The sequence below is a fragment of the Ornithorhynchus anatinus genome, chromosome X1 (genome assembly GCF_004115215.2).
Source record: "Ornithorhynchus anatinus isolate Pmale09 chromosome X1, mOrnAna1.pri.v4, whole genome shotgun sequence".
Lineage (NCBI taxonomy): Eukaryota > Metazoa > Chordata > Mammalia > Monotremata > Ornithorhynchidae > Ornithorhynchus > Ornithorhynchus anatinus.
This window is the reverse complement of record NC_041749.1, coordinates 74,666,211-74,693,113: the sequence shown is the minus strand read 5'-3', so window position 1 is coordinate 74,693,113 and position 26,903 is coordinate 74,666,211. Positions and strand designations below refer to the sequence as shown.

At 44.6% G+C, this 26,903-nt stretch overlaps 1 protein-coding gene across 3 annotated transcripts; it reads right to left on the bottom strand.

Moving 5' to 3' along the window:
- Window positions 1-7,807: 7,807 nt before the first annotated feature.
- CHDH (choline dehydrogenase) lies at window positions 7,808-24,770 on the bottom strand. Of its 3 annotated transcripts, none has more exons than XM_029051484.1 (8): window positions 24,646-24,770; window positions 22,030-22,839; window positions 20,746-20,897; window positions 19,387-19,516; window positions 12,136-12,270; window positions 10,781-10,923; window positions 9,814-9,916; window positions 7,808-8,702 (listed from the first exon to the last, which is right to left on the bottom strand). In XM_029051484.1, the coding sequence occupies exons 2-8, from the start codon at window positions 22,784-22,786 to the stop codon at window positions 8,284-8,286; spliced, it is 1,839 nt and encodes a 612-aa protein (XP_028907317.1). In that variant the 5' UTR covers window positions 22,787-22,839; window positions 24,646-24,770; the 3' UTR covers window positions 7,808-8,283. The 3 variants fall into 3 exon arrangements, with proteins under 3 accessions (XP_028907317.1, XP_028907316.1, XP_028907315.1); XM_029051483.1 differs by lacking the exon at window positions 24,646-24,770 and adding an exon at window positions 24,028-24,089; XM_029051482.2 differs by lacking the exon at window positions 24,646-24,770 and adding an exon at window positions 23,756-24,005.
- Window positions 24,771-26,903: the final 2,133 nt, after the last annotated feature.

Sequence of the window (26,903 nt, the reverse complement as noted above, 5' to 3'; positions counted from 1 at the left end):
GTGGAGAGAGCATGGGCCTGGGAATCAGAAGGAGATGGGTTCTAAATCTGGCCCCGCTACTTGTCTGCTGTGTGACCTTGGGCAAGTCATTTAACTTCTCTGCACCTCAGTTACCTCATCTGTAAAATGAGAATTAAGACTGTCCTGGTAATCAGTATGGCTGGTATCAGGGTTCATGGTTTGGGGATACCCTCTTGTAGGGTTTGCATTCGTGGAGGAGGGAATCCACAAGGGATCTCTATTGGAACCTGAGCCCTAATACTGCTTTATCCCTTGGGTATGGCATGATTCCCACTGTGTCAGGTACTGTACTAAGCACTGAGGTAGATAAAAGCTAATCAGGCTGGGCACAGCCCATGGCCCACAGCACTTAACAAATACCATAAAAAATATAACATCAAGCTTCAGACCAAGGTCGAGGCATATGGGACAATCAATCAATGGTATTTACTGTGCACTTACTGTGTGCAAAGCATTGTATTCATTCATTCATTCAATCGTACTTATTGACTGCTTACTGTGTGCAGAGCACTGTACTAAGCGCTTGGAAAATATGATTGTATTAAGTGCTTGGGAGAGTATAGTACAGTAGGGTTGGTAGAGATGATTCTTGCCCTCAAGTAACTTACATCTAAAGGTGGAGATAGACATTTACATAAAAAATTGTCAGAATTATTGAGCCCAACCTTCTCTTATGGCTGTGAGAACTAGACCTAATGCAGATGCCACATTTGACTTCTGAAGCAGCTCCCTCAATACCACCTAATATTAACTAGTAAGATTGAATCACTAACAGTGAGGTCTTGGAATGTGGTCAGACCACCAGCATCAAAGCATTGCTTGTCACATCACACCTTTGCTGGGTGAGACATGTGAGGACAGGAGACTGGATAACAACAGGATAGCCAAACAATTCCTTTGATGAACTGAAATGGGGCAACCACAGAGTGAACAAAAAAAAACATGCATAAGGTTACAAGGAAGCAAAGTCTGAGGCCACAAGGCATAGCAGTGCTCAGTTTGTGTGTACTCTGTGCAAGGCACTATACTAAGTGTTGAGGTGGATATAAGGAAATTGGGTTGGATTCAGCCCCTGTCCCACATGGGGCTCACAGTCTCAATCCTCTTTTTACAAATGAGGTAACTGAGGCACAGAGAAATGAAGTGACTTGCTCAAGGTCACACAGCAGACATGTGGCAGAGCTGGGATTAGAACCCATGTCCATCCGAGTCCTGGGCAGCTCAACCTGCCATGCAGCAACCAGAAATGAGGTGACTGTCTTGGAGCAGAAGCCTCTGGGCGATTATGACATAGAAACACAAAAACAAGTCCAGGAACTGTGGGTTACAAATGTAATGGGGTGATGTTGGCAAATCTTTCTGTGCACACATTGCAGAAGGGATCGTCAGTTGTGCACTGAATGTATTAGCTACATTACCACACAGAAGAACCATTTCTCTCAGGGCCTTGAAGGAAAATGTTAGTGTATTAAAATGTTATTTGTTACATGGTTATCATAGTCATCTTCACTCCCCATAAAATTCAAGGACTTGGATGATGGCTATGGGACTTTTCAAATCTGCTCACTTTTCTTGCTAGGGAGGAATTTTTATGGCATATACCAAACTTCCTGTCAATGGCATGTCCTCTTAAAATAATAAATGGTGAACCAAGGTAAGATTTAAACCAAAAGCAGTAATATCATTTATAGCAGGATACTAGGAAGCACTAACTGGATAAGTCTTACTACAGATTTTGAACTCTTATTCTTGAATTCCAAAACTCCTAACCAAGAAGCAAAAACTATTGTATCTTTGTGAATTCTCTTCTGTCATTTAACTTGGTGACTAACAAAATATCCTATGCCCTGTTTCCTCAGGAAAATGACAAATGAAGGCTATTACGAGTCAGAGTTCAGTTCACTGTTGTCCATCGTATTCAGAGAAGATGCCACTGACAGTGGGGTTCACTTATGAGTGTGTACATGGCAGAAAAGGCCAATGTGGGACTCACATTTTGCACATTGAAAGACTGTTCTTTGTGTGGTTGTGCTTAATGTTTGCAGCACCTGGTGCTGTTTTCACTCTTGCTTCCTTATCCCTCTTTCTTTATGAAGCTTTGGCTAGGAGAACCTCTCCCTTCTTGATAGAGGTCCGTCATGATCGTCTGTTCCCAGCAATTGCCTCCTGGTTTGCAGGTGGGAAGCTTTACCGTGTTCTTAAAATGCTTCCTTGGTCCTCTTTCATTTTGGTTTCCCAATTTCAGCTCTCCATATAACAGTTATCTGAATCTTCTGCAGTCATTCATTCTCTTTACATTTTCAAGTGAGCATAGCTTCAATGCTACAAGACTGATGTTGTTGCAGAATTTCATTGTTTGTGATCCTGTCTTTTTATTTGAGTAGAGCCCCATATATGATGCTGATGGAAATCTCCAAGGAGCCAGATGTGACAACTATGGAATCTGAGTCTCACAGTCACTAGAGGAGGTTGAACACTACTACAGCTCTGTGGATCCTTAGTTTGTTCTAGAGCCTCACTCCACATCTCCTCCACACTCTCCAAAAGAAGAGTTTGACAGTCTCCAATAGGAAGTGCTGGTCTTCTTGACTTGTTTTTCTACTTCCTTGTCTGTCATTCTATCACTGATCACTGCAGTGCTTAGGTAACAGAATTCTGTGATAGCATTTATCTCTCTGTTGCCAGCGTAAACTTTTAATTGTGGGTTTGGCTCCGCTGGTGCAGGTTGTTATGCTGCTTCTGTTTTCTTCCATTTTTTTTAGCAGCCTGTAATAGCTGGATAATAATAATAATGCTGGTATTTGTTAAGCACTTACTATGTGCAAAGCACTGTTCTAAGTGCTGGGGGGATACAAGGTGATCAGGTTGTCCCACGTGGGGCTCACAGTCTTAATCCCCATTTTACAGATGAAGTCACTGAGGCACAGAGAAGTTAAGTGACTTGCCCAAAGTCACACAGTTGACAAGTGGCAGATCCAGGATTAGAACCCATGACTTCTGACTCCCAAACCTGGGCTCTTGACTTAGTGAAGTGGTTTACAATCATTTGTGTGCTTTCTTGGGTATCATCTAGATAGAGCTATTCTTGAATGACTCTTTTTGAATGAGTTCTGGGTGATGCTTGAAATTTGTGGAGTTGGAAGAGTTTCCTGGAGGCGCAGAAGCATATTCCAATATCGGCATCCAGGTGTCTTGCTATAACTTTCAGCATGGCTGCATAAGATAGATTGCACAGAACCAGGTTCACTGAGAATCCCTGTTTTCCTCCATTAGCAGTAAGGAATGGCTCAGACTCTGACCCAGGCAGCCATGCATTAATGAAGTAGTCTTAGAATCTTGATGAGTTTTTCAAGGCAGTCAAATTTCCTAAGTAATTTCTAGAGCCCAGATCTATAGATGGTATCAAATGCCCTCATAAGGACTGTGAAAACTATGAAGAGATCTTGGTGCTATTCTCTGTGCTTTTCTTGTATCTTATGCATAGCAATATCTATGTCCACAGGACTTTGAGGTGGACTGAAGCCAGATTGTGATTTTGGAAGGGTTCAGTCAATGATTTTCTTTAGTAGCTTGTCCAGGAGTATTCCAGCCAAGATCTTGCTAAGATTACCAAGTATTTATTAAGTGCGTACTCTGCTCAGAGCACTGTGCTAGGCTAAGAGTACAATAAAATTAGTAGACCTGATTGATGTGCAAACATTTTTCACCTTTCTTCATGAAGATGATAGTGGTAACATTCGATTCTTGTGGCATTCCTCAAAGGTTCATTTGGGGGAGCGGGTAACTATGAGGGAGAAGACCTTTCTACCAGCATCTACTCCCCCTCACCATCATATGCTTTCTTTCCCCAGGCTTCCTTTCCCTTCTCCTCCAGATCCCCTTCTTCCACCAAGTCCCTCTCCTCCCACATATCCTTTTGCCCACAACCTCCTTTCTTCAGACTTCTTCTCTGTGCCCATTTTTTATGGTATTTGTAAAGCTCTTCATTTATTAATTCATATTGAGCACTTATTGTGTGCAGAGCACTGTACTAAGCACTTGGGAAAGTACAGTACAAAAATAGATACATTACCTGTACACAACGAGCTTACAGTCCTGAAGAGGGAGACAGACATCAGTACAAATAAATAAATTACAGATATGTACATGAATTCTGTGGGACTTGGCGGGGGGAGAACAATGGGAGCAAATCAGGGCCCTGTAGAAGGGAGTGGGAGAAGGAAAGTTGGGGGGCAGGAGGGCTAGCCTGGGAAGGCCTCTTGGAGGAGTTGTGCCTTCAGTAAGGCTTTGAAATGGGAGAGAGTAATTGTCTGTTGGATTTGAGGAGGGAGGGCATTCCAGGCCAGAGGCAGGATGTGAGCCAGGGGTCAGTGGTGAGACAGGTGAGGGCAGGCACAGTGAGAAGGTTAGCACTAGAGGAGTGAAGTGTACAGGCTGGGATGTAGAAGGAGAGTAGTGAGGTGAGGTAGTAGTGGGCAAGGTGATGGAGTGGTTAAAAATCATGGTGAGGAGTTTTTGATGCAGAGGTGGATGGGCAACCTCTAGAGGTTTTTGAGGAGTGGGGTGACATGTCCTGAACATTTTTGTTGAAAAATGATCCGGGCAGAAGAAGCTGGGAGGTCAGCAAGGAGGTTGATACAGTAATCCAGGCAGGATAGGATGAGCGATTGTATTAATGTGGTAGGATTACCACATGGAGAGGAAAGGGCAGATTTTAGCAATGTTGTGAAGGTAGGACCAAGAGGATTTAGTGATGGATTGAATATGTGGGTTGAATGAGAGAGAGGAATCAAGGATAATGCCAAAGTTATGGGCTTGAGAGTCAGGAAGGATGTTGGTGCTGTCAACAGTGATGAGGAAGTGAGCAGGAGGACAGGGTTTGGGTGGGAAGATAAGGACATGTTAAGCTTGTGGTGACAGGAGGACATCCAAGTTTAGATGTCTTGAAGGCAAGAGGAAACACGAGACCGCAAAAAGGGAGAGAGATCAGGGCTGGAGATGTAGATTTAAGAATCATCCGCAGAGCGGTGGTAGTTGAAGCCATGGGAGCAAATGAGTTCTCCAAGGGAGTGGCTGTAGATGGAGAATAGAAGGGGACCCAGAACTGAACATTGAGGGATCCCCACTGCTAGAGGATGGGAGGCAGAGGAGGAGCCCGAGGAGGAGACCGAGAGTGTATGGCCAGAGAGGTAAGAGGAGAACCAGTTGAGGACAGTCAGTGAAGCCAAGGTTGGATAAAGTTTCCAGGAGAAGGGGGCGATCCACAGTGTCGAAGGCAGCTGAGAGGTTGAGGAGGATTAGGATGGAATAGAGGCCGTTGGATTTGGCAAGAAGGAGATCATTGGTGACCTTTGAGAGGGCCATTTCTGTGGCATGAAGGGGATGGAAGCCAAATTGGAGGGTGTCAAGGAGAGAATTGGAGGAGAGGAACTTGAGAGAACAGGTGTAGACAACTCGCTTCAGGAGTTTGGAGAAGAATGGTAGGAAGGAAATGGGGTGATAACTGCTGAGAGCTGTGAGATCAAGGGAGGGGTATTTTTAGGATAGGTGAGACAGGAGCACGTTTGAAATCAGTGGGGAAGAAGCCATTGGAGAACAAACAGTTGAAGATGGCTGTTAGGGAGGGGAAAAAGTGAGGGGGCCAGAGTTTTGATAAGGTGCAAAGAAATGAGGTCAGATGCACAGGTGGAGGGGTTGGCTTTTGAGAGGAGGTAGAAGATCTCCTCTAAAGATATTACTGGGAAGGATGAGAGAGTTGAAGAGGGGGAGGGACAGGGGCGACTTTAGGGAGCTCATGCCTGATAGTGTATTTTCTTAATAAAGTAGGTGGCTGGGTCATTGGGGACAAGGGATGAGGGAGGCAAGGGAACGGGGTTTAAGGAGGGAGTTTAAACATGTGGAACTGGTGAGGGCAATGGACATGGCTGTCAGTAAGGATGGAGAAATTGTTTTGCCGGGCAGAGGAGAGGGCAGAGTGAAAGTGTGAAGGGACAAACTTGAAGTGGATGAAGTTGGCTTGATATTTAGGTTTCCACCAGCAGTGCTCTGTGGCTCGAGCTCAAGAGCGAAGGAGGCGGACTATGCAGGTGGTCCAGGTACGAGATTGAAGAAGGGATAAGGGAGCGAGTGAGTTGAGTTCAGCAGAGGGGGTGTGTTGAGAGCATCTATTTGGTCATTAAGGTAAGGTAGTTTGGGAATGGAGGCTAAGTGGGGCACGATGTTTACCAATTCTACTGTATTTTCCCAAGGATTCAGAACAAGCTCTGTGCAGAGTAAATATTCAGTAAATACTATTGAATGACTGAATTGTTTGCATGGGGCTGTTTAGATTTGATTTGAAAGTTCACAATCTGGAGTCTACAGCCCTCTTCGAACAGGTGTCGATTGGAATGAATAAGTGGTTAGAAGTAATAACCATCACATCCCTTATGGAAAAGAGTAGTAGTGATAGTATTAAGGGCTTATTGTGTGCAGATCACTGTGCTATGCACTGGGAAAGAATACACAGATGGGAATTAGACATGGTCCCCCTCTTTCAGGAGTGGGTATCACAATCTAGGAAAAGTATGAGCGACTCTCATTTGGACCTTCTGATTACCCCAGGAATCTGCATGTTATGCTGTTTATTACTTGAAGCTTTTGGAGAAGGGATATGGTGAAAAACCAGGTGGGGCAAAAGATCAGAAAAAACTAAATTCCCCTAGGTGGTGAACATGTGATTGAATGCCAATGTGTCATTTCACAAAATGCGGTGAGGCAAGGGCCCTGTGGCCTCACTACAATCTCTGGTTTAGGTTTAAATGTCCACTTCTATGAACTGGCCCCAGCACCCTGTCAGAAATTAGGGTCTTGTCTCAACACCTAGTGACCTATCATTTGGACTGAAGCTGTAGCCAACCTACCTTGCAGACCAGGAAAAGGTTCTCTGCAACAATTGAAACCTAGAGTAGCTGGGCTGGAAGCAGCAAAAAACAGACAGCTACTAGCAAATAGTTCTAAACTTCTTTATTTGCCAAGTAAATCTCAAACCTAAAACAGAAGTGAGGATGTGCTCACAGTTAGTCCTGGGAAGACCCACTGGGGAGTTAGAATTCAACATTTGTCACCTTTTATAGTTGCAAAATAGTTTATGTATTGTGTGTACTGTAACTAAACTCTCTTGCATTGGAAACTTACAAAAGGTGGCACTGAGATCATGTTGCAATCAAAGGTATTAGGTGACTGAAGGGAAAAGCTGAAGCAAGTGAAAGGGGATTGGATCTCTGAAATCTGAAGTCTTCTTACACACTGCTGAAACTAGTTAGGTGACCCCTGAGCTGAAAGTCTTATTAAAATCACATCTCCACCAACAGGTCTTCCCCATCTAAGCTCTCATTTTCCCCATTCCGTTCTCCCTTCTGTGTCACCTATGCACTTGGATTGGTACCCTTTAAACACCTGATATTCACCCCTTCAGCCCCACTGCACTTATGTACATATCTGAAATTTATTTTAATGTCTGTCTCCCCCTCTAGACCATAAGTTCCTGGTGGGCAGGGCAAGTGTCTACCAACTCTGTTATACTCTCTCAAGTGTTTGGTACAGTGCTCTGCACACACTAAGCACTCAGTATTACCACTGATGGACTGATAGGTAGGGAGAGCTACAACCAGTAAACAAGAAAGTCACATGATGGCAGACTGCCCAGGGCCTGGAGAGCTGGATAGCTCTCAAATCAGTAGATGCCCTTGTTCGGGGCTACATGCCCCAAGAGACAGAGACAAATGAACACAATGATGAAGAACTTAAATGCCTCTCTCCAAGTCTCAGATTTTCTCGCCGCAGCTCACTGCTTTCACTAATTAAACTCATGACTTAAACTAGTTGACTGTCTCTCTGGGAGGGAGAGTGAAGACTAAAAAATCCAGGCCCAGCATCCTACCACAACTTCAAAGCATTGTGACTGGAGGTCCTCCTTGTCTGTCACTCACTCCAGTCAGTAGATTATTCCCTTCTGTGAATTCTATCATCCTCCTGAGAGATCCATGAAAGGTATTGGGGGACAAGTCTCAGATATACTTTTCTACTTATTGTGAATTTATCAGCTATTGAATCACTCAATTTGGTTTATCAATAGCTGACATTTTTGCTAATTATTAGCTCAAATCGCTTTGGCTAAAAAGTATCCTGCCAGTACCTCTAAGAAATAAGAATTAAAATTTATAGAAAAAAAATCCTCCCTTCCCCGACCTGGAATCCTCACTCTAAGGTGCAATGTCCATTTTATCGCTGTGTTTCCCAGGTCTGAGGCTCATATACAGGAATGCCTTTGTCACAAAGTGAAGGGAGCCCCTTAATTATGTCAGCTGCTTTCTCGGCTATCATAATCGTTGGTGCATTGAGATTCCCGCTCACAACGCTGGGCATGATGGAGGCATCTACAACCCTCAGGTTTTCCACCCCAATGACCCTTGTCTGATGGTCAACCACAGCAGTGGGATCAGAGGGCTGGCCCATCTTACAGGTACAAGAGGGATGGTAAGCACTGTCTCCCTTTTCTCTGACAAAAGCATCTATCTCTTTGTCGGACTTAATGTGATCTCCTGGCTGGAGCTCTGGACCCCGGAATGGTTCCAAGGCTTTCTGTGCAAAAATCTCTCTGGTGAGCTTCACACACTGACGGAATTCCTCAATGTCTGTTTCTGCAGAGGGAAAACCAAAGTGAGACACGGTGCAAAATCCATATGCAAATAGAGTACGATGTTAATGTTGAACAAAAGCTACCCATTTCAGCAAGCACCTTTACATAGACGCCTCTCTTTCAAGCAGCTCAAAGTCCACATAGATATTTTTCATTAATTCCCTCAACATTTCATTGAATTAGATAGGGAGCAAACTCTTAGAATCCTCATTATTTCAGAGAAGCATTTAAGGCCCAGGGATAGCAAATGAATTGCCTAAGTTTACAGTTATTCAAAACAGAGACCCAGACTACCACTCCCTTCCAGAAAGTGCTCTTTCTACTAAATCTGATTGTCTTTACATAATAGTTTTCTATGGACTTAATAGAATCACTACACATGCAAAAAAACCAAAAAAACCACGGGGGTGGTTTAAAATACAAGCAGACATCTAGTATTGTGTACCTGGTTGCACTGAAAGTCTAACCTGTCAAGGAATTCAAAAGAAAATCCTGTCCCGACAGGAGCAGGCTCTTGGTTTTAAGAACATTTTAAAAACTATGTTTATTGTGCAAAATTACTACTTCTGAAGCTCTGTCAAGAAAGCCCAGTCTGCAGCCTGTCAAGGTCTGCTAGTTTTGCAGTCCAGATCTGATGGAATATTTTGTGCTACACGGCCCAGGAGACAGAGAGAAAAGATAGTCATGTGAGGTGCCAAGGTTACTTGACTAAAATCTAATTCAAATGCTGATTTTTATACAAAGCCATAGTCACAGGCTGGAGTCCTGCCTCCTGTTGGAGGACAAAACAACTTGTCCCCTTGTCCACCTGACCCACATTTTAAACTCAGGTAAAGTTGGAGCCTCTAGGCTGGAAGCAGTGAAGAGCTGAACGACTCCTCCTGTGGTAATGACTCTCTGCTCTTATGTTTATTGTTGTTTTATATGGAATTTAGGCTGGGATCCTTTGCCTGTGTGTGCACACCTTCCCTCTGGCTCTAGATTGTGAGCAAGGAACCTGCCTGAATTGATATTCTTGTAACTTATTCCAGGGCTTAGGACAGTACCCTGAACAATATAAGTACTTTAAAGTCCAAGCAAGTTACCTAGTCATAAAGGCCCTCTGACTTTACCTGTTGACAAGTAGTTAGGCTCAATAATGGGATGCTCTCTTGGGTCAGCACTTTTCAGTTTTAGCCAGCCCACACTTGTGCTCCTCATTGCTCCGACATGGACCTAGAAACCATTCAGAGAAATTTGCCATCTGGATGACTTTCATGCGCATATTGTCTCTACAAAGTAACACTAGCATGCTGGGTTAAAGGAAATGAAAGGTGAATAATGATTAAATTAACCTCTCAATGTGGAGAACCTCTGAGAACACCTCTTGTCAAAAGTCCTCAGGCCAAGATGAGACCTAATTTATGGATGATATTCCCCAAAATATTCCCCACATTATAATCTTCAAATACATATACAGCCACTTAAAAGAAAATGCATTTTACTACCTCAAGAAGAAGTCCTGTGGGTTTCGTTATCTACGCTTATGGGGTTGTCAGTTATGTATCAGCATTTACTGGTACAGTTAGAGTGACTGGAGTAGCACAGATAGCTACTCCATGCCTCTCACTCTTTGCTCCTCCCAAGCCCAGTACAGTGCCCAGCCCAGAGTAAGCATTAAATAAATACTATTAATTGGGTGCCCAAATACTTATCCCAAAGGGAAGCTATTTCTTCTGTGCTCTGAAACAAGCAGATTGAATTAGCTCAAATGCTTCTCATGGCAACGGCTGGAGCATTAATGGTCTCTTCCGCCATTATACTGTAAAATTCTTGAGGGTTCTGGGATGTCCTCATGGTACTAGTATTAACTACCCTGGGTACTTGATATTAATTAGTACTAATTACATTAGAAATTTTTCTGTAGGAATGCATAGTTCTGGAAATTTGTTTGAGAAAAAAAGCATTGATATTACTAGTCGCTGATTAGAATGAATACAATTTTCATTCTATAATTATAAAAGCAATACTAATGATAATAGCTAATAATGATGAAACTTGCTCACTGTTCTTCTGTATTTCCAATTTTCATCTGCTCACCTGGTAAGCTTCTTGCTGGGATGGAACCCGGCCATGATCAATCACTTGAGAAGGCAAAAAATGGAACTGAATGTCTGGGTGAGTAACTCCAGGTCGGCTCCTGATGAACCCACCAGTTTCTAAATGGGCAGTAGCTCCATCCCCTGCAGAGTAAGGGAAAAAAATGACAGAAGAAATTCAAAATACACTATGTTCTGGTGAGGAACATAGCGCCCATCTGATTTTAGATCCACTTATGTAATTGGTGCACAGTTCAAAAAGAAGAGGAGTAATGCTCAACGATCCTGTTGATCTCTTCCATGTATATAAGCCAGGTGGAATAATTCAGTCCTCTCCCCTGCCTCACACCCTTCCCCCAAAAATCCACTTTAGGGTCTGAATTATCCATTTGGGGTTGTCTACCTAGATCAAGTCACTAAAATAATTGGTCAATCTCCCACTTCAGTTGGACCATTTAGACCCAGGCAATAGTGTAGTTATTAGCTGAGTCTTTACTGTCCAAATTTGGTAGAGGACTGAAACAAATACCTCACAGATAAAATATTGTCATTTTATGCTCTGGGCGCACTGGTAGAGATTTTCAAATTATATATTTAGCAGAGCAGGGCAGCAGAATCATCACCCAGGCCAAAACTCAGATACATTTCAGCATCAGTCAGAAGTTAAACCTGAGGACACAGTCTCATAGGAGAAAACCCTTGCCTGTATTGCCACAAATACATTTCACCTAATAATAATAATGACATTCGTTAAGTGATTACTCTGTGCCAAGGAATGGAGTAAACGCAATCATCTCAGACACAGTTTCTGTCCCACATGAGGCTCATAGTCATGGGGAGAGGGTTGGAGAACAGGTATTTAACCTCCATTTAGGAGAGGAAGAAAGTGGCCAAGAAAAGTTAAGTATCCTGCCCAAGGTCACAAGCAGGCAAGGAGCTGACATTAGAACCCCAGTCTCCTGACTCCCATCCCTGGGCTCTTTCCACTAAGCCAATGTTGCTCCTGAATTAATTATGATGAAAAGAAATAGTCGAAGATCTTCTCTCCACTTTAGTTAAACCGGGGTTGCAAGCCAATTCCTGGTAAGAGAATTTTAGTTGCCGATTAGTTCTCCCAAACAGAAGTTTTGCCCCATGCAAATATGGCCCACGATTCTTTAAATATTGTACAAACCTAAAATGCTATTCATTTTTAGGAATTAAAACCTCACACAAATTTCCTAGGATGGTCAACCTGTTGTTGCTCTTCACATACTGAACTGAGAATGACTTTGTACTTGAATAGTACCTAACCTTCAACAGAAAGCGTTTTACAAATATTTCATGGAAGCTAGATCGTTTAATATATTATCCTACCTGTGTATTTCCAGAGCCATTCCAAACCAATCTGAACCATCTTAATAGGCTTCTGTGCTTTGTAAAGAGTAAGGGGGCGAGTGCACTGCTGCTGAACGTACAATTCTAAATGGTCTTGAAGGTTCTGGCCCACTCCTATTATTGGGGAAAAGAAAAAAGGCATGTTCCGAAAAATTACTGTACAGTGGTGGCCTTTGTACTACTCATTAACAATAATTTTACTAGAGAGTTGTTGTTCTGTTCAAGATGACGCTGTTAACAGTGAGATTTTATCCATGAGTGAGTGTCACTGAGAAAGAACTTCATGTACACTTGCCCACTTTAATCTATGAGGATACAGTAGTGCACTTTTTCTAGACCCTTACCTTTCTGGAGGAGCTTTGCTCAAGCACCAATGGTTAGAAGGGGAAAGGTGGCTGAATGACACTGCTGGTTCTTCTTTAGCATGAGATCAGACTGAGACTGTCTACATTTGCTAGGATTCTAGTTTAGGGTTTGGAAGTAAAATGGGGGAAAGGAACATTTTGCTATTAGCAGGACATGTCCTGGACTTATTTTTGCAGTAGTGGTGATGATCTGTGTTGAGCCATGCAAACGCCCACAGTCACCCTATGCCTAGTGGCCAGCATTTCCAAGATGGATGGAAGGAAAAATGAGGGCCATCTGTGAGCAGAGCCCTGTACTAAGCACTTGGAAGACACAATATAACGGAGTTGGTAGACACATTTTCTTTCCACAACAAGCTTACAGTCTAGAGAATCATGGAATACAGTATCTCTGAGACTTCAAGAGCAGCAGACAGTATTGTGCTCTCCAGTCTTCCATTCATTCACTCAATCACATTTATTGAGCACTTACTTTGTGCAAAGCACTGTACTAAGGGCTTGGGAGAGTACAGTACAACAATGAACAGAGACATTCCCTGCATATGAGCTCACATTCCAGAGAGAGAAAGACAGATATTAATATGCATAAATAAATAATTGAATAAATAAATTACAGATATATACATAAGTACTATGGGGCTGGGAGGGAGGATGAATGAAGGGAGCAAGTCAGGGTGACGTAGAAGGGAGTGGGAGAAGAGGAGAGAAGTGCTTAGTCAGAGAAGGCTTCTTGGAGGAGCTGTGCCTTCAATAAGGCTTTCTGGTGGGGGAGAGCAATTATCTGTCTGATATGAGGAGGGAGGGCATTCCAGGCTAGAGGCAGGATGTGGGCAAGAGGTCATCAATGAGCTAGACGAGATTGAGGTACAGTGAGAAGGTTAGCATTAGAGGAACGAAGTGTGCGGGCAGAGTTGTACTGTGAAAGTAGCAAGGTGATGCAGGAGGGGGTAAGGTGTTTGAGTGCTTTAAGGCCAATGGTGAGAGGTTTTTGTTTTATGTGGAGGTGGATGGACAACCACTGGAGTTTCTTGAGGAGTCAGGAAACATGGTCTAAATGTTTCTGAAGGAAAATGATCTGGGCAGCAGAGTGGAGTATGGACTGGAGTGGGGAGAGACAGGAGGTAGGGAGGCCAGCAAGGAGGCTGATTTAATAATCAAGGCAGGATAAGTGCTTGTATTAATGTGGTAGCAATTTGGAAAGAGAAGAAGGGGCGGATTTGAGCGATGGTATGAAGGTAAAAGTGACAGGATTTAGTGATGGCATGAATATATGGGTTGAATGACAGAGAGGAGTCAAGGATAACACCAAGGTTTTGGGCTTGTGAGAGAGGAAGGACGGTGGGCCATCTACAGTGATGGGAAAGTCAGGGAAAGGACAGGGTTTGGGTGGGAAGATAAGTTCAGTTTTAGCCATACTAAGTTTGAGGTGACGGGAGGACATCCAAGTAAAGATGTCTTGATGGCAGGAGGAAATGCAAGACTGCAGAGAGGGAGAGAGATCAGGGCTGGAAATGTAGATTTGGGTATCATCTGCACAGATGTGGTAGTTGATGCTATGTGAGCAAATGGGTTCTCCGAAGGGAGTGGGTGCAGATGGAGAATAGAAGGGGACCCAGAACTGAAGGCTGAGGGACTCCCAACAGTTAGAGGGTGGGAGGCAGAGGAGGAGCCCGTGAAAGGGACTGAGAATGAACAGCCAGAGAGTTAGGAGGAGAAACTGGAGAGGACAGTGTTAGTGAAGCCGAAGTTGGATAAAGTTTCCAGGAGAAGGAGGTGGTCCAGTGTCAAAGGCAGCTGAGAGGTTGAGGAGGATTAGGATGGAGTAGAGGCCATTGGATTTGGCAAGAAGGAGATCATTGGTGACCTTTGAGAGGACCACTTCTGTGACGTGAAGGGGACAGAAGCCAGATTGGAGGGGATCACGGAGAGAATTGGAGGAGAGGAACTTGAGACAACAGGTGTAGACAACTCACTCAAGGAGTATGGAGAGAAATGGTAGGAAGGAAATGGGGCGATAACTGGTGGGAGCCGTGGCATCAAGGGAGGTTTTTTTTAGGATAGATGAGACAGGGGTATGTTTGAAATCAGTGGGGAAGAAGCCACTGGAGGGCGAACCGTTGAAGATGAATGTTAGAGAGGGAAGAAGGGAGGGGGGTGAGAGTTTTGATAAGGTGCAAAGAAATGGGGTCGGATGCACAGGTGGAGGGGGTGACTTTTGAGAGGAGGCAGAAGATTTCCTTTAGAAATACTGCTGGGATGGATGGAGGAGTTGAAGAGGGGACCGGAAGGGGGAGAGACAGGGCGATTTTAGGGAGCTCATGCCTGATAGTGTTAATAAAGTAGGTGGCCAGGTCATTGGGGACAGGGGACTGGGGAGGGGCAGGGGGTTTAAGGAGGGTGTTAAACACGTGGAACAACTGGCGACGGTGAAGGGCATGGATGTCAATAAGGATGGAGAAATAATTTTGCCGGGCAGAGTTAAAGCAAACAAGGATAAACTTGAAGTGGATGAGGTTGACCTGATAACTAAATTTCAGCCAGCAGCGCTCTGCTGCTTGTGCACAAGAGAGAAGGAGGTGGACTGTGCTGGTGATCCAGGGCTGAGAGTTAGTGGTATGAGATTGACAAAGACATAGGGGAGCGAGTGAGCTGAGCTGAGGAGAGAGGGTGGTGTTGAGAGCATCCGTAAGTCTGTAAGCTCCTTGTGAACAGAGACTGTATCTACCAACTCCGTTGTATTTTCCCAAGTGCTCAGTACCATGCTCTGCACACATTAAGCGCTCAATAAAGACCACTGATTCATTGCCCTCTCCAACTTCAGAAGCCATCTTGGGTATGATAGTCATAGTGCATTAAGAGACTGGAAAAGACATCCCAACCTTTGATTATGAAAATGGTGGTGGGAGGGGAGAGAAAGCAAATAACAGGAGCAAGAACACAACGATTCCCTTTTTTTCCCACTCAACTGGCCAGACCGGAGGCAGAAGACAGCAGGAGCATGAGGGCAGGGCCTCTGCAGGCCTGGGTGGTTTCAGAGGGCAGCAAAGCATCATCAGGAAGTCACTTCTCCCTCTGGGAAGATTTGGATGGCCGGATCCCAACGATCATTGGACTGACTCTGAAACCACCTGCCACAGGCATCACTCTAATGAAGAAAAACCTCTTCAAAACAAGGGGCACCCAACACCCACTTCTGGGAGCCATCCATGAACCCAACTGTCCTCACCCAGTGCTGTGCACCCAGCCAGCCCGCATACTACAAGTACCACCCCCTTTTCTGGCCATGACTGATCTTGCAGGACCCCGATCAGAGAGTTTACAATATGGAAGTGGCACTTGTATAGAGTAAAAGAGCAAAGTAGAAAAGGTTAAAAACCTAAAAAGGGTAAAAATCCACCCTCTGCACCACACCAGCCACGAAGTCAGGAGCAGAGGAACCATACTTACCGAAAAGCTCCCTTTCCTGTTGCAGGCCAGTAGAACACATAAGTAAGAAAATTGCCTTACTTGTACCCTGTTTACTGCCCTGCTGTTGCCTGGATCTGGTTTGTATGCTACTGTTGAGTGTGACTCACTTCCAATGTACAGGTCATTGGCTATTGGAATGTGTTCAGTAATGGAGGTGCCAGTTGTAGATGAGTGGGAAAGAAAAAAAGTAAAATTATAGTATGTGCAGTCAATGCACACTGAAGCAAACATGAAACTTCACACTCTAAAAATAAAAATTGTGGTATCAGTTAAGCACCTCCTATGTGTCAAGCACTGGGGTAGTAGTTATAAGACACAGTTCCTGTCCCATACAGGGCTCCCAGTCTAAGTAGGAAGGACAATAGGTATTGAATCCCCATTTTACAGATGAAGTAACTGAGGCAAAGAGAAGTTAAGTGACTTGCCTAAGGTGTCACAGCAGACAGACAGCAGAGTTGGGATAAGAACCCAGGTCCTCGGACTCCCCAGGACCGTGTTCTTTCCCTTTAGGCCAAGCTACTTACCACTACTTTACGTTAGCCAGAAGACACGGAGCAGAGGAACCAAGCTTCCCCCAAGGCCCCTATTCTCTCCTGGGCTAAGACAGTGGGGACCGGGCCTGGGGAGAACTGCAGTGGCTGTTTAAGCCCTGTGAGACCAGTTTATACAGCCACTGTGCTGCTCCTAAGGCCAAGGCATCTGTCCTCTGCTACTATTACCTGAATAGTACTTTTTGAACTAGTTGATGAAATTGCTTCCACTGGGCTGGTGGCTGTGGGAGCAGCAACAAATGGTGGAAATGGCACTAAAGAGAGAAGTGGCTCACTCTGCCCATGCCCAGCTCTGGGTCTGAGCATAAGAGGCCTCCTCATCTTCCCTTTGGTAGCCTCAATCCTACATTCCCCTCCCTGGTGAGAGGCCGTTGATAACCAGTGTGGACACAGAGAAAACTTCTTACTCTCCTCCATGTACACCAGGAGGCATGGGGCAGGGGAACCACACTTCCCCTAAAACTCCCATTTCCTGGGCAGAAACAGTGGCAAGACATGGAGATTGAAAGAAAAAAACACACAAAACAAATAGGGTGGCTTACCCTGCTTGCTGCCCTTCTCGAGCTTGGTCCTAGGTCTTCTTTTACTGTGTGCTCCAATGTGCCTAGTACCATGTTCTGCACATAGACTCTCAATAAATACTGATGATGATGATGCTCATAAATAGCCCCTTACTGAACTGTTGCACTTGCTACCAACAGCACCTGGAACCATTTTCATTTCGCTCTGTCACGACCATCTCGATGTATCTGCTCTAAGACCATCACCCCATTTCCGAATGCAGACACCGGGCTGACTTGTCTTCTTCTGCTTTCCACTGCAATGTCACATGAGAAGTTTTGCTTCATTGTGTCTTTAACGGGTTTCTTCTGTTCACTTTGCTTATGATTATCCCATTTCAGCTCACTATGCAGTAGCTGTTTGCTTATCCTCGTGCTCACCTAGTGAAGCTGTGATGCAAAGAACCTTACTCCACTGCTGGTATTATTTTATTATTATATTATTTTATTTATTATATTATTTTATTGCTATTGTTCTTGTCTGTCTCCCCCGATTAGACTGTAAGCCCGTCAAACGGCAGGGACTGTCTCTGTTGCCGACTTGTTCATTCCAAGTGCTTAGTACAGTGCTCTGCACATAGTAAGCGCTCAATAAATACTATTGAATGAATGAATGATACATTGGTCCAGGACACAGCTGTTTATGATCCTGCCCTATTTAATGCCAAGTTGTTTATATAGGTGACAAAGAAAAACTGATTCTAAAATCATCTGTGGTGTCTGGTGTATGTCCCAAGTTTCAAAGCCATATAGAGGATTGGACACAACAATCTTGGTCTGAAGGCTGAGGCCTTGTTCATGCCATACTCCAAGGTTTCTGTCTTTCAAGGTTTTCTATGCAGGTAGCAGAATTCTGTGGCACCAGTAAGTTTTGTGTCATATGGAGATCCTTGACTATGTGCAGTGTCTGCCAAAGGCAGACTATTATGTTACTCTTGTCTTCATGCTGTTAGTCCAACAAAGTGCTTCATTGATAGTGTGAAATGGTTCATAATCACCAGCAGTTCTCCTCTGTACATGCTTCTACAGCTCAGTCTCTGGGGTATATGACTGTCTTTATGAATGATTTCAGGATTTTTCAATGATGCTCTCAACCTGTTGAGTTGAATTCATTTCCCAAAGGACAGGAATGCTATTCTGACATCAGCTTCTTAAGACCTGGCTGCATCCCTGAGCATGACTGCATAAAATAGGATGAAGAAGTATTGTTGCTGGGTGGAAGAGAGGGCAGAATTAAAGCCGATGAGGATGAATTTGCAGCGGTTGAGGCCAGCCTGGTGTCTGGATTTCTGCCAGCAGCATTCCACGGCTCAAGCACAAGAGCAGAGAAGGCATACTATGGTTGGTTGTACGAGATTGGCAGAGGGACAAAGAAGTGAGTGAGTTACCTTGAGAGGGTGGTGCTGAGGGTGTGGATTTGTTCCCCAAGGAAGGGTAGTTTGGGTGTGGAGACCTAATGGGGCTTGATGTCTTTGGAAAATAGGAGGGGGTTGAAGATTAAAGGACTCCGTGTGGGGAACAGGACAGATCTGCAGAGAGGGTTTGGGGGGGGGGGGGAAGGCAGGTCAGAAGGTTGTGATCGTAGAGTGGAATTTCAGAGTTCATGAGGTTAGTTGTCTGTTTGAAACATTTTTTTTAAATCTTCTTCATTTGTCTTTTTCCTCATTAGATTAGGCATTACTTTCTAGAGGTGTACTAACTGAGACGAAGTAGCAGTATATTAACAAACCAAGTCCAAATTAGAGGTCTGATCAAATGGGCCCCTTTTCAAATAAATTCTAGTGGATTATATTCAAAGAGAAAGTCAAAAAGATATTGTGAAAGTGCAATAAACAGAATGCATTTTGGCTCTCTGAAAAAAAAATACTGAAGGGGTAGAATATCCCTGACATAGGATTTAGCTATAAGCTCTTGGGATAAACACAGTGATAATTCCCTACAGCAAGATCATACCAACCCCTATGTGTGGGAGCTGTAGCTTTTGTAGCTGCCTTTTGTGTTTAATATGCTACTATCACAGATTTTATCTATGAGTGTAGATGTGGCCAAAAATACCAACCTGTGATCAGCAATCCATTTCACACATAATATCCACTGCAAGTAAAGATGCATACGCATGGCAAAGATCTATTTGCTGAGCCTGGATCTGTGGAATACAGAATCAAATACCCTCTAACTCTTAGAAGGCATTCTGCTACACAGGAACCTATGCCCAAACCTTCAAAGTAAGACATGTATCATACTGACAGGTGTACTGAAGAAAAAGGTCAAAGGAAGTAAAATTACCAGGAAGATGGCAAATAACAGGGATCCCTAGTTTTTTAAGGTCATCTGCATTCCCAATTCCAGACAACATCAGCAGCTGGGGGGAGTTTATGGCACCTCCACTGAGAATCACTTCTTTATTGGCATAAGCCTGGAAAATAATAAAAGTAACACCCACATCTGATTATGACAGAAAAAAAATCCAGGTGAAAATTTCCTAAAATCGTATTCCCAAGTATGTTTACTATTTTAAAATCAAAAGCAGTTTATTTTCTTATTGAAATATGCTTATCGCAGTGTGGTCTTTATATATAGTGACATAAGACAGTAAGTGCCTCAGAGACCATTTCTTTTACTTTTAATTGTTCTCTCCCAAATGTACAGTACCGTGCTCTATGTTCAACAGACAGTCAATACATAGTACTGATGATGTAAAATTAATATATTGTAGGCATTATATAAGTATCAAATCATCATAAAAATGAAGTGATTTTTATAATATTTTTCAGCCATTAGAGTCAAGTTTAACACATTCGTTCTCTATACTGCTTTGTGCAGCCTGTTTCTCTGATGAAGAAATAGTGTGACCTTGTGGAAATTGGAGAGGACCTTGAGACAGCGGGTGTAGACAACTCACTGACAGAATTTGGAGAGGTATGGTAGAAGGGAAGTGGGGCGATAACTGGAGGTAGCCGTGGGGTCAAGGGAGGGTTTTTTTTAGGATTGGGGGTGGGGGCATGAGCATGTTTGAAAATTGGGTTCTAGTCCTAGTTTTGCCCCTTGCCTGCTATGTGTCCTCAAGCAGGTTACTCAACTTCTCTGTGCCTCAATTTCCTCATCTGTAAAATGGGGAATACACACCTGTACTCCCTGTGTGAGGCAAGGTCTGTTTTGGATACGCTTATATCTATATCATGTATATCTTATATCTCTCAAGCATGATCTCCCTAAAAATCTCTCCTGCTCCTCTCCAGTCCCTCCCTCCTCTTGCCCCTTCTTCAACTAACCCATCTTTCAGCAGTACCTCAAGAGATCCCCTGCCTTCTCTCAGAATCCACCTCTTCCATCTGTGCATCTGACCCCATCCCTTTGTTCCCTCTCTTCTTCCCTCCCTGACAGTCATCTTCAGCAGTCCACTCTCCAATAGCTTCTTCCCCAGTTTTCAAACATGCTCATGCCCACCCCCAACCCCCAGCCTCAATCCTAAAAAACCCCTCCCTTGACCCTACGGCTCCCTCCAGTTATCATTCCACCTCCCTCCTACCATTCCTCCCCCACAAGCAGTTGTTGGTTCTGTAGAGCATCAATAACCAGTTGGGACAATGTAGTGGTATATCATAACCATTCATCTCCAAAAAGAAGAGAGTACTTTTTACATACCATCCTCCTTTGTCCATTTTTCTCATACTCAACTCCAATTGCTTTAGTCCCTTGAAACAAAATTTTGTTCACAAATGTTCTGACTTCTGTTGATAAGTTTGGACGGGACAAAGCAGGGCGAAGATAAGCACTAGCTGTACTCCATCTCTGACCTAGGGAAAAAAAAATGAAATTCTCTAAATGGCATTCATTCAGTCATATTTATTGTGTGCAGAGCACTATACTAAGTGCTTGGGAAAGTACAATACAACAATAAACAGACACATTCCCTGCCCACAACAAGCTTACAGTCTACAGAGACAGTCTAGACAGTTAGGGTCTAACATGGTTTAAATAGTTCCTATTACCCACCTAATCTGGTATTTCAATACTTGAGTGTTTAGCAGGTGATAGCACTGGGTTAACAGTAATTCCTATCAGGGCCTTAATGGTTAAAAAAGAGCCATAAACCAGTCATGGATGAGCCACTGCCTAAAGATTAACTGTCAACAAAACCAGTTACCAACCCCTAATCCTATCTCTAAAACTAGCTTTAGCCCTAACCCTGATGCCACCCTAACTCCAGCTCTATTGAGATTCTTCTAAGATTGAGGTTATGAGTAAATAGATTTGGATTTTTGGAAACAGTTGGATTTCCCTAATGATTTGACTTTAGGTTATTTGTCTCTCAGCCAGTGCAGAGTTCTGTGCTAACAATCATTCACTCAAGGTCTGAGTGGGAAAAAACAAAACAACCCACCACACCCTTAATGGTCAATCATTGATGAAAACCAGTCACTGACCTAAACCCTAACTCTGCCCTTTACTTTTTTATTGTTAAGATCTTTATTGGGTCAATTTTGACATTTGAAATTTGTCAATAATTGAACTTTTGATATATTCCAAGTGATATGCCAATGTCCCCAGAAGGGAAACAAAGCATAACAGCTTCTCACCTTCATTCCCGTCACAAGGGTATTACCCTGTCCAGAAGACTGAAAGAGAACAGGATCTGCTTATTTGCCTTGGCTCCATTCAGTTGTCTCACCTCGCCCCCATCCATTTGGGGAATCCTGGCAGCACTTCCATGTGTCCTACCCCAAATTGTACTATATCTTAGACATGGTCTTTTGAGACAGAAGCACAATTTAAATCGGACAGGATCCAGATTTATGTTTCAGTAGCATGAATGCTACATAGGGACTATGGCATTCAAATCCATCTTCCTGACATCCTTAAAATACAGATCCCAGCTTAAAAGAGAGACCCTAAAATGGCATGACCTACAGATAAATAGCACCATACCTTTGTGTATTGTCATATCCATCCATCCAAATCCTTCTTGCTGGAAACCATTCATATCATCGGTGAAAGGGTAGCCAGCCTGCTGAGCAGCTTCCAGAAATGCCTGATGAAGTGGATGATTGGTCTTTCCTCTTGAAACGTGCAGTGGTCCATTTCCACCTCTGTACTGGTTTGGGCCAAGCTCGTGGGTCTGTGCCTTCTTGAAATAAGGCAAACAATGTTCATAGTCCCATCCCACGGCACCTTCCCTACTCCACCTATTATAGTCTTCTGCGTGCCCACGAATATACACCATAGCATTGAGAGAGGAAGAGCCTCCCCACACCCTACCACGAGGCCAATACATGATTCTATTGTTCATGCCCTTTTGTGGTGTGGTGTGGTAATACCAATTGTATTTATCATCACAGAGATTATAGGTCAACGCAGCAGGCATGTGAATCTTCCAGGTCAATCTCTTACTACCGGCAAGAAGATCTTTAGGGCCTGCTTCTAGAACCAGTAGAGTACTGTTAGGATCTTCTGAAAGCCGATTACTCAGTACACATCCGGCAGATCCTGCCCCAACAATTATATAATTGAAAGTGTTTTCCTTTTCAGAACTAATGGTAGCAAATGAGCATGTCCTTGGTAAATGCTGGCTGTGGAACACTGGAGAATTTTTTAGAGCATATGGTTTCATTATGAATCCTGTTGCCTTCCTCATTTTTCTGACAGACACGTTCCAGTTTTGCACGACTTTGAGCAAAGGAGACATTCTTCTGGCTTTCCAAAAGTGTACTGTGCTATACGCAGGGTCAAATAACTTTCCTTGAAATAGGAGGAAAAAAAAAATCTTAAATCATACCACATAAATACTCAAAACCAAAGCACTCCACTGGCCCAATCGACCAGTATGCAGATCAAACTAAAGAACAGGACTTCTAGCCATCATCCCACTATACCGAAGACTTGCTAGCATATTAGAATTTACTTCTGATTTGTTCTGTTCCCGCACATGGATAACATTTCCCTCCCAAAGGGTTAAAGAGTCATGTCTACTAACTCTGTTGTATGCTCCCAAGCACTTGACCAAACGCGCAGCACAGAGTAAGTACTTAATAAATATGGTTGATTGGCAGTACTTATTGCCTCAGGAGAAGAATGAATGCTATAGATGACGGGGAGGCTCGATCTGTTCATCTAATGTCCGTACAGTCTGGTTAAATATCTAATACCGTACTGTAAAAGTATCCGTTCAGCACGAACTACGAGTCAAGCACTATTCTAAGCGCCGGGGTAGATGTGCGTTACTCAGGTTGGACACAGTCCCTGTCCCACGGGGGGCTCACATTCCAAGTGGGAGGGAGAACAGGTATTGCACACAGTAAGCACTCGATAAGTACGATTGAGTGTATTTTAGAGTCGAAGAAACTGAGGCGCAGAGAAGTGAAGTGACTTGTCCACGGTCACACGGCAGGCAAGTGGCGGGGCGGGGATTAGAACCCAGGTGCTTCTGACTCCCAGGCCCGTGCCCCGTAGTTAAGATGTGGGGGGCCTGACCGTCCGGCAAGAGCCACAGAAGCAGGGAGCAGAAGGAAAGCCCCAGCAGACGCCCGGTCGGGTCAAGCCTTCGGGGCTCATTCCGGGTCTGGGGCCGAGGGACAGAGAGGTCCGCCGGAGCCAGGTTCCCTCCCCTTCACTCGGGGGCCGTAACGGCCTCAATCGATCCACCGACGGTATTTACCGATCGAGTGCTGTATACAGAGCGCCGTACTAAGCGCTCGGGCGAGTGGCTCACGACTTCCCCAGCAGCTTTTCCACGAGGGCTGACTTGGGGACTCCGCGGGCGGAGAACTACCGCTTCGCCAGGTAGTGGCGGGTCCCGAGACCGTTTCCCCTCTGCCCCCGCCCCGAACTTTCTTCCCTCTCCTTCCCCGACAGCGCTAAGCAGACGCCGGTCGAGCGCTACGGCTCTCTGATCTCCGACGGGAAAGCACGACCGGAACCCCCTACCACCTCCGCACTTCCTCGCGCCGCCTCCTTCATCAACTGCCCGCCCCGCCTCCGTCCGTCGGTTAGTCCGACCGAGCGGCCGACCGTCTCCGGGTTGCGTGGCCGTGCCGGCAATCTAATTGGTCGGTGGCCCCCGCCCTCGCCCGCCCCAAACTCGGAGAGGAAGCTGAGTTGCACCCCGGCCGCTTTGGGGCGCGGCTCAGCCTCGGGGCCCCCTCCCAACTGCTCCCCTCCGGCGCCCCGAGCCGGCTCTGCGCCTGGTCCTACTGTCCTCGGAGAAGTGATACCTACATCTCGCTCTCTCCCTCTCTCCCTCTTTTCCTCTCCTCACTTTTTCCCTCCTTTCTCTCTCCTCTCTTTTTCTCTCCTCATTTTTACTCTCCTTTCTCTTTCTCTCCTCTTTCTTTTTCTCTTTCTCTCTTTTCTTTTTCTCTCCTCTCTCTTTTTCTCTTCTCTCCTCGCTCTCTTTCTCCTCTGTCTTTCTCTCTCTCTCTCTTTTTCTCTCCTTTCTCTTTCTCTCCCTCCCTTCTCTCTCTGTCCTCTGTCTTTCTCTCCTTCTCTCTCTCGCTCTCCCCCTCCCCCCCCCCCCAACCAAAGCCATAAGGCCCTCCTGTCCTTTACCTTGCTTCCTGCAGCCCCCCGGGAAACCTGTCCGGCTGAGCGGTGTCCCGATCGTTCGGGCCGGCCTCGTTAGGCTTCCAGCCGTACCAACGTTTGTCAATGATTGACGAGGAGATTGCTGAATCAGGGCTTAGACCAAACGTGGCCGTCCAGCTGGCAGAGAGCAAGAGATACGTGTTGTCCCGGTCACTCCAGGCGCCTGACTGTACCTAATTCAACTCCCTTCCTCTACAACAGTTCAATTATCTCCCCCGAGCAGTTCAAGGCTACAATAATAATGGTATTTGTTAAGCACTTACTATGTGCCAAGCACTGTTATAAGCGCTGGGGTAGATACAAGGTCATCAGGTGTCATCAGGTCCCACGTGGGGCTCACAGTCTTCATCCCCATTTTACAGATGAGGTAACTGTGGCCCAGAGAAGTGAAGTGGGTTGCCCAAGTTCACACAGCAGACGTGGCGAAGTTGGAATTAGAACCCACGCTCTCTGACTCCCAAGCCCCTGAGCCACGCTAGGAATGAGAGGTGTATGGAGGGGGCTGGAACCTTAATCGCCTCTTTGCTGCCCATTTCCCAACTCATTTGTCCAGCTGATCCATCTAGCTGTTCATTTAGTTTAATCTATAAAAGGCTTATCCTTGATCTACCTTTTAAGTGGGATAAAAGGTTTACTAATGTTTGGCTTGCTTTAAATTGCTTGGAGAGCAGAGATTGAATCTAAATCAGAAGGATCGGCATGCCTTTCCCAAGTATCTAGTACACAATGCCTTGTATCCTTGTAAACTGTCAATAAACATTTATTGACACAGACAGAAACTTGTCCTAATCCTTCAGGTGGGTAATAATTTAGGTAGGCCTAGTAGTGTTTATCAGCATCACTTATTGACTTCCTACTTTGTTGCAGGAAACAAACTATCAGAAGGAGAACTATCTACATATAATCTATATCTATCTATCATGCATACGGATAGATCTGCATATCGAGTGCCCTCAAAGACATTGAGGTAAGTGCTTGGGAGACTACAACAGAGGAGTTTACAATCTAATGGGGAAGACAAACAAAACGTGGGAAAAGGAGAAAGAACAAAGATAAAATGGGAAGTTATTGAATATATATGCATACCTAAGTGCTGAAGCTAGATACAAAAACAAAAGTACTGAAGGCGGCTGCTAGATTGAAGCTACTTGGGAATTAATTTGCCTGTATCCACCCTAGCACTTAGTACAGTGCCTGGCACATAATAAGTGCTTAACAAATACCATGAAAAAAGAGGGAGAGAGAGAGAGAGACAACAAATAAGTAAGATGGGGAGAGTTTTAGAAAGCCCTGAAGCCAATGGTAAGGAGTTTTTGCTTGAGGCAGGAAGAAGATGGGTAGCTATTAGGAATAGAGAGAGGTTTGCTGAGCAATGTTTCAGGAAGCTTCTATAGACTGAATAATAATGATGATATTTGTTAAGTGCTTACTATGTGCCAGGCACTGTACTAAGTGCTAGGGTGGATACAAGCAAATCGAGTTGAACACAGTCCCTGTCCCACATGGGGCTCACAGTCTCAATCCCCATTTTACAGATGAAGTAACGGAGGCACAGAGAAGTGAAGTGACTTTTTTTTATGGTATTTGTTAAGCGCTTACTATGTGCAGAGCACTGTTCTAAGCACTGGGGTAGATACAGGGTCATCAGGTTGTCCCACGTGGGGCTCACATTTTTTAATCCCCATTTTTACAGATGAGGTAACTGAGGCACAGAGAAGTTAAGTGACATGCCCAAGGTCACATAGCAGACAAGTGGTGGAGTCGGGATTCGAACCCCTGACCTCTGACTCCCAAGCCCGGGCTCTTTCCACTGAGCCATGCTGCTGAAGTAACGGAGGCACAGAGAAGTGAAGTGACTTGCCCAAGGTCACATAGCAAACAAATGGCAGAGCCAGGATTAGAACCCATGACCTTCTGATTCCCAGGCTCGTGCTGTATCCACTACACCATGCTGCTTATCTGTGAAGCAGAAAGAGGCTGGAAGATAGCCTGGGCTTCGGAGTCAGAGGTCATGAGTTCGACTCCCGGCTCTGCCACTTGTCAGCTGTGTGACTGTGGGCAAGTCACTTCACTTCTCTGTTCTTCAGTTACCTCATCTGTAAAATGGGGATTAACTGTGAGCCTCATGTGGGACAACCTGATTACCCTGTATCTACCCCAGTGCTTAGAACAGTGCTCTGCACATAGTAAGCGCTTAACAAATACCAACATTATTACCGTTG

What these genes read in the sequence shown, in the direction of transcription:
- CHDH (XM_029051484.1), bottom strand. Translation starts at nt 22,786, where the DNA reads ATGTCTCCTTTGCTCAAAGTCGTGCAAAACTGGAACGTGTCTGTCAGA. An exon ending in CCCAGCAAGAAGCTTACCAG is followed by an intron (nt 9,917 to 10,780) that starts GTGAGCAGATGA and finishes AATGGTTTCTAG; the next exon opens with GTCCATGTCGGAGCAATGAG. An exon ending in GCCTAACTACTTGTCAACAG is followed by an intron (nt 8,703 to 9,813) that starts GTAAAGTCAGAG and finishes TTCCCTCTGCAG; the next exon opens with AAACAGACATTGAGGAATTC.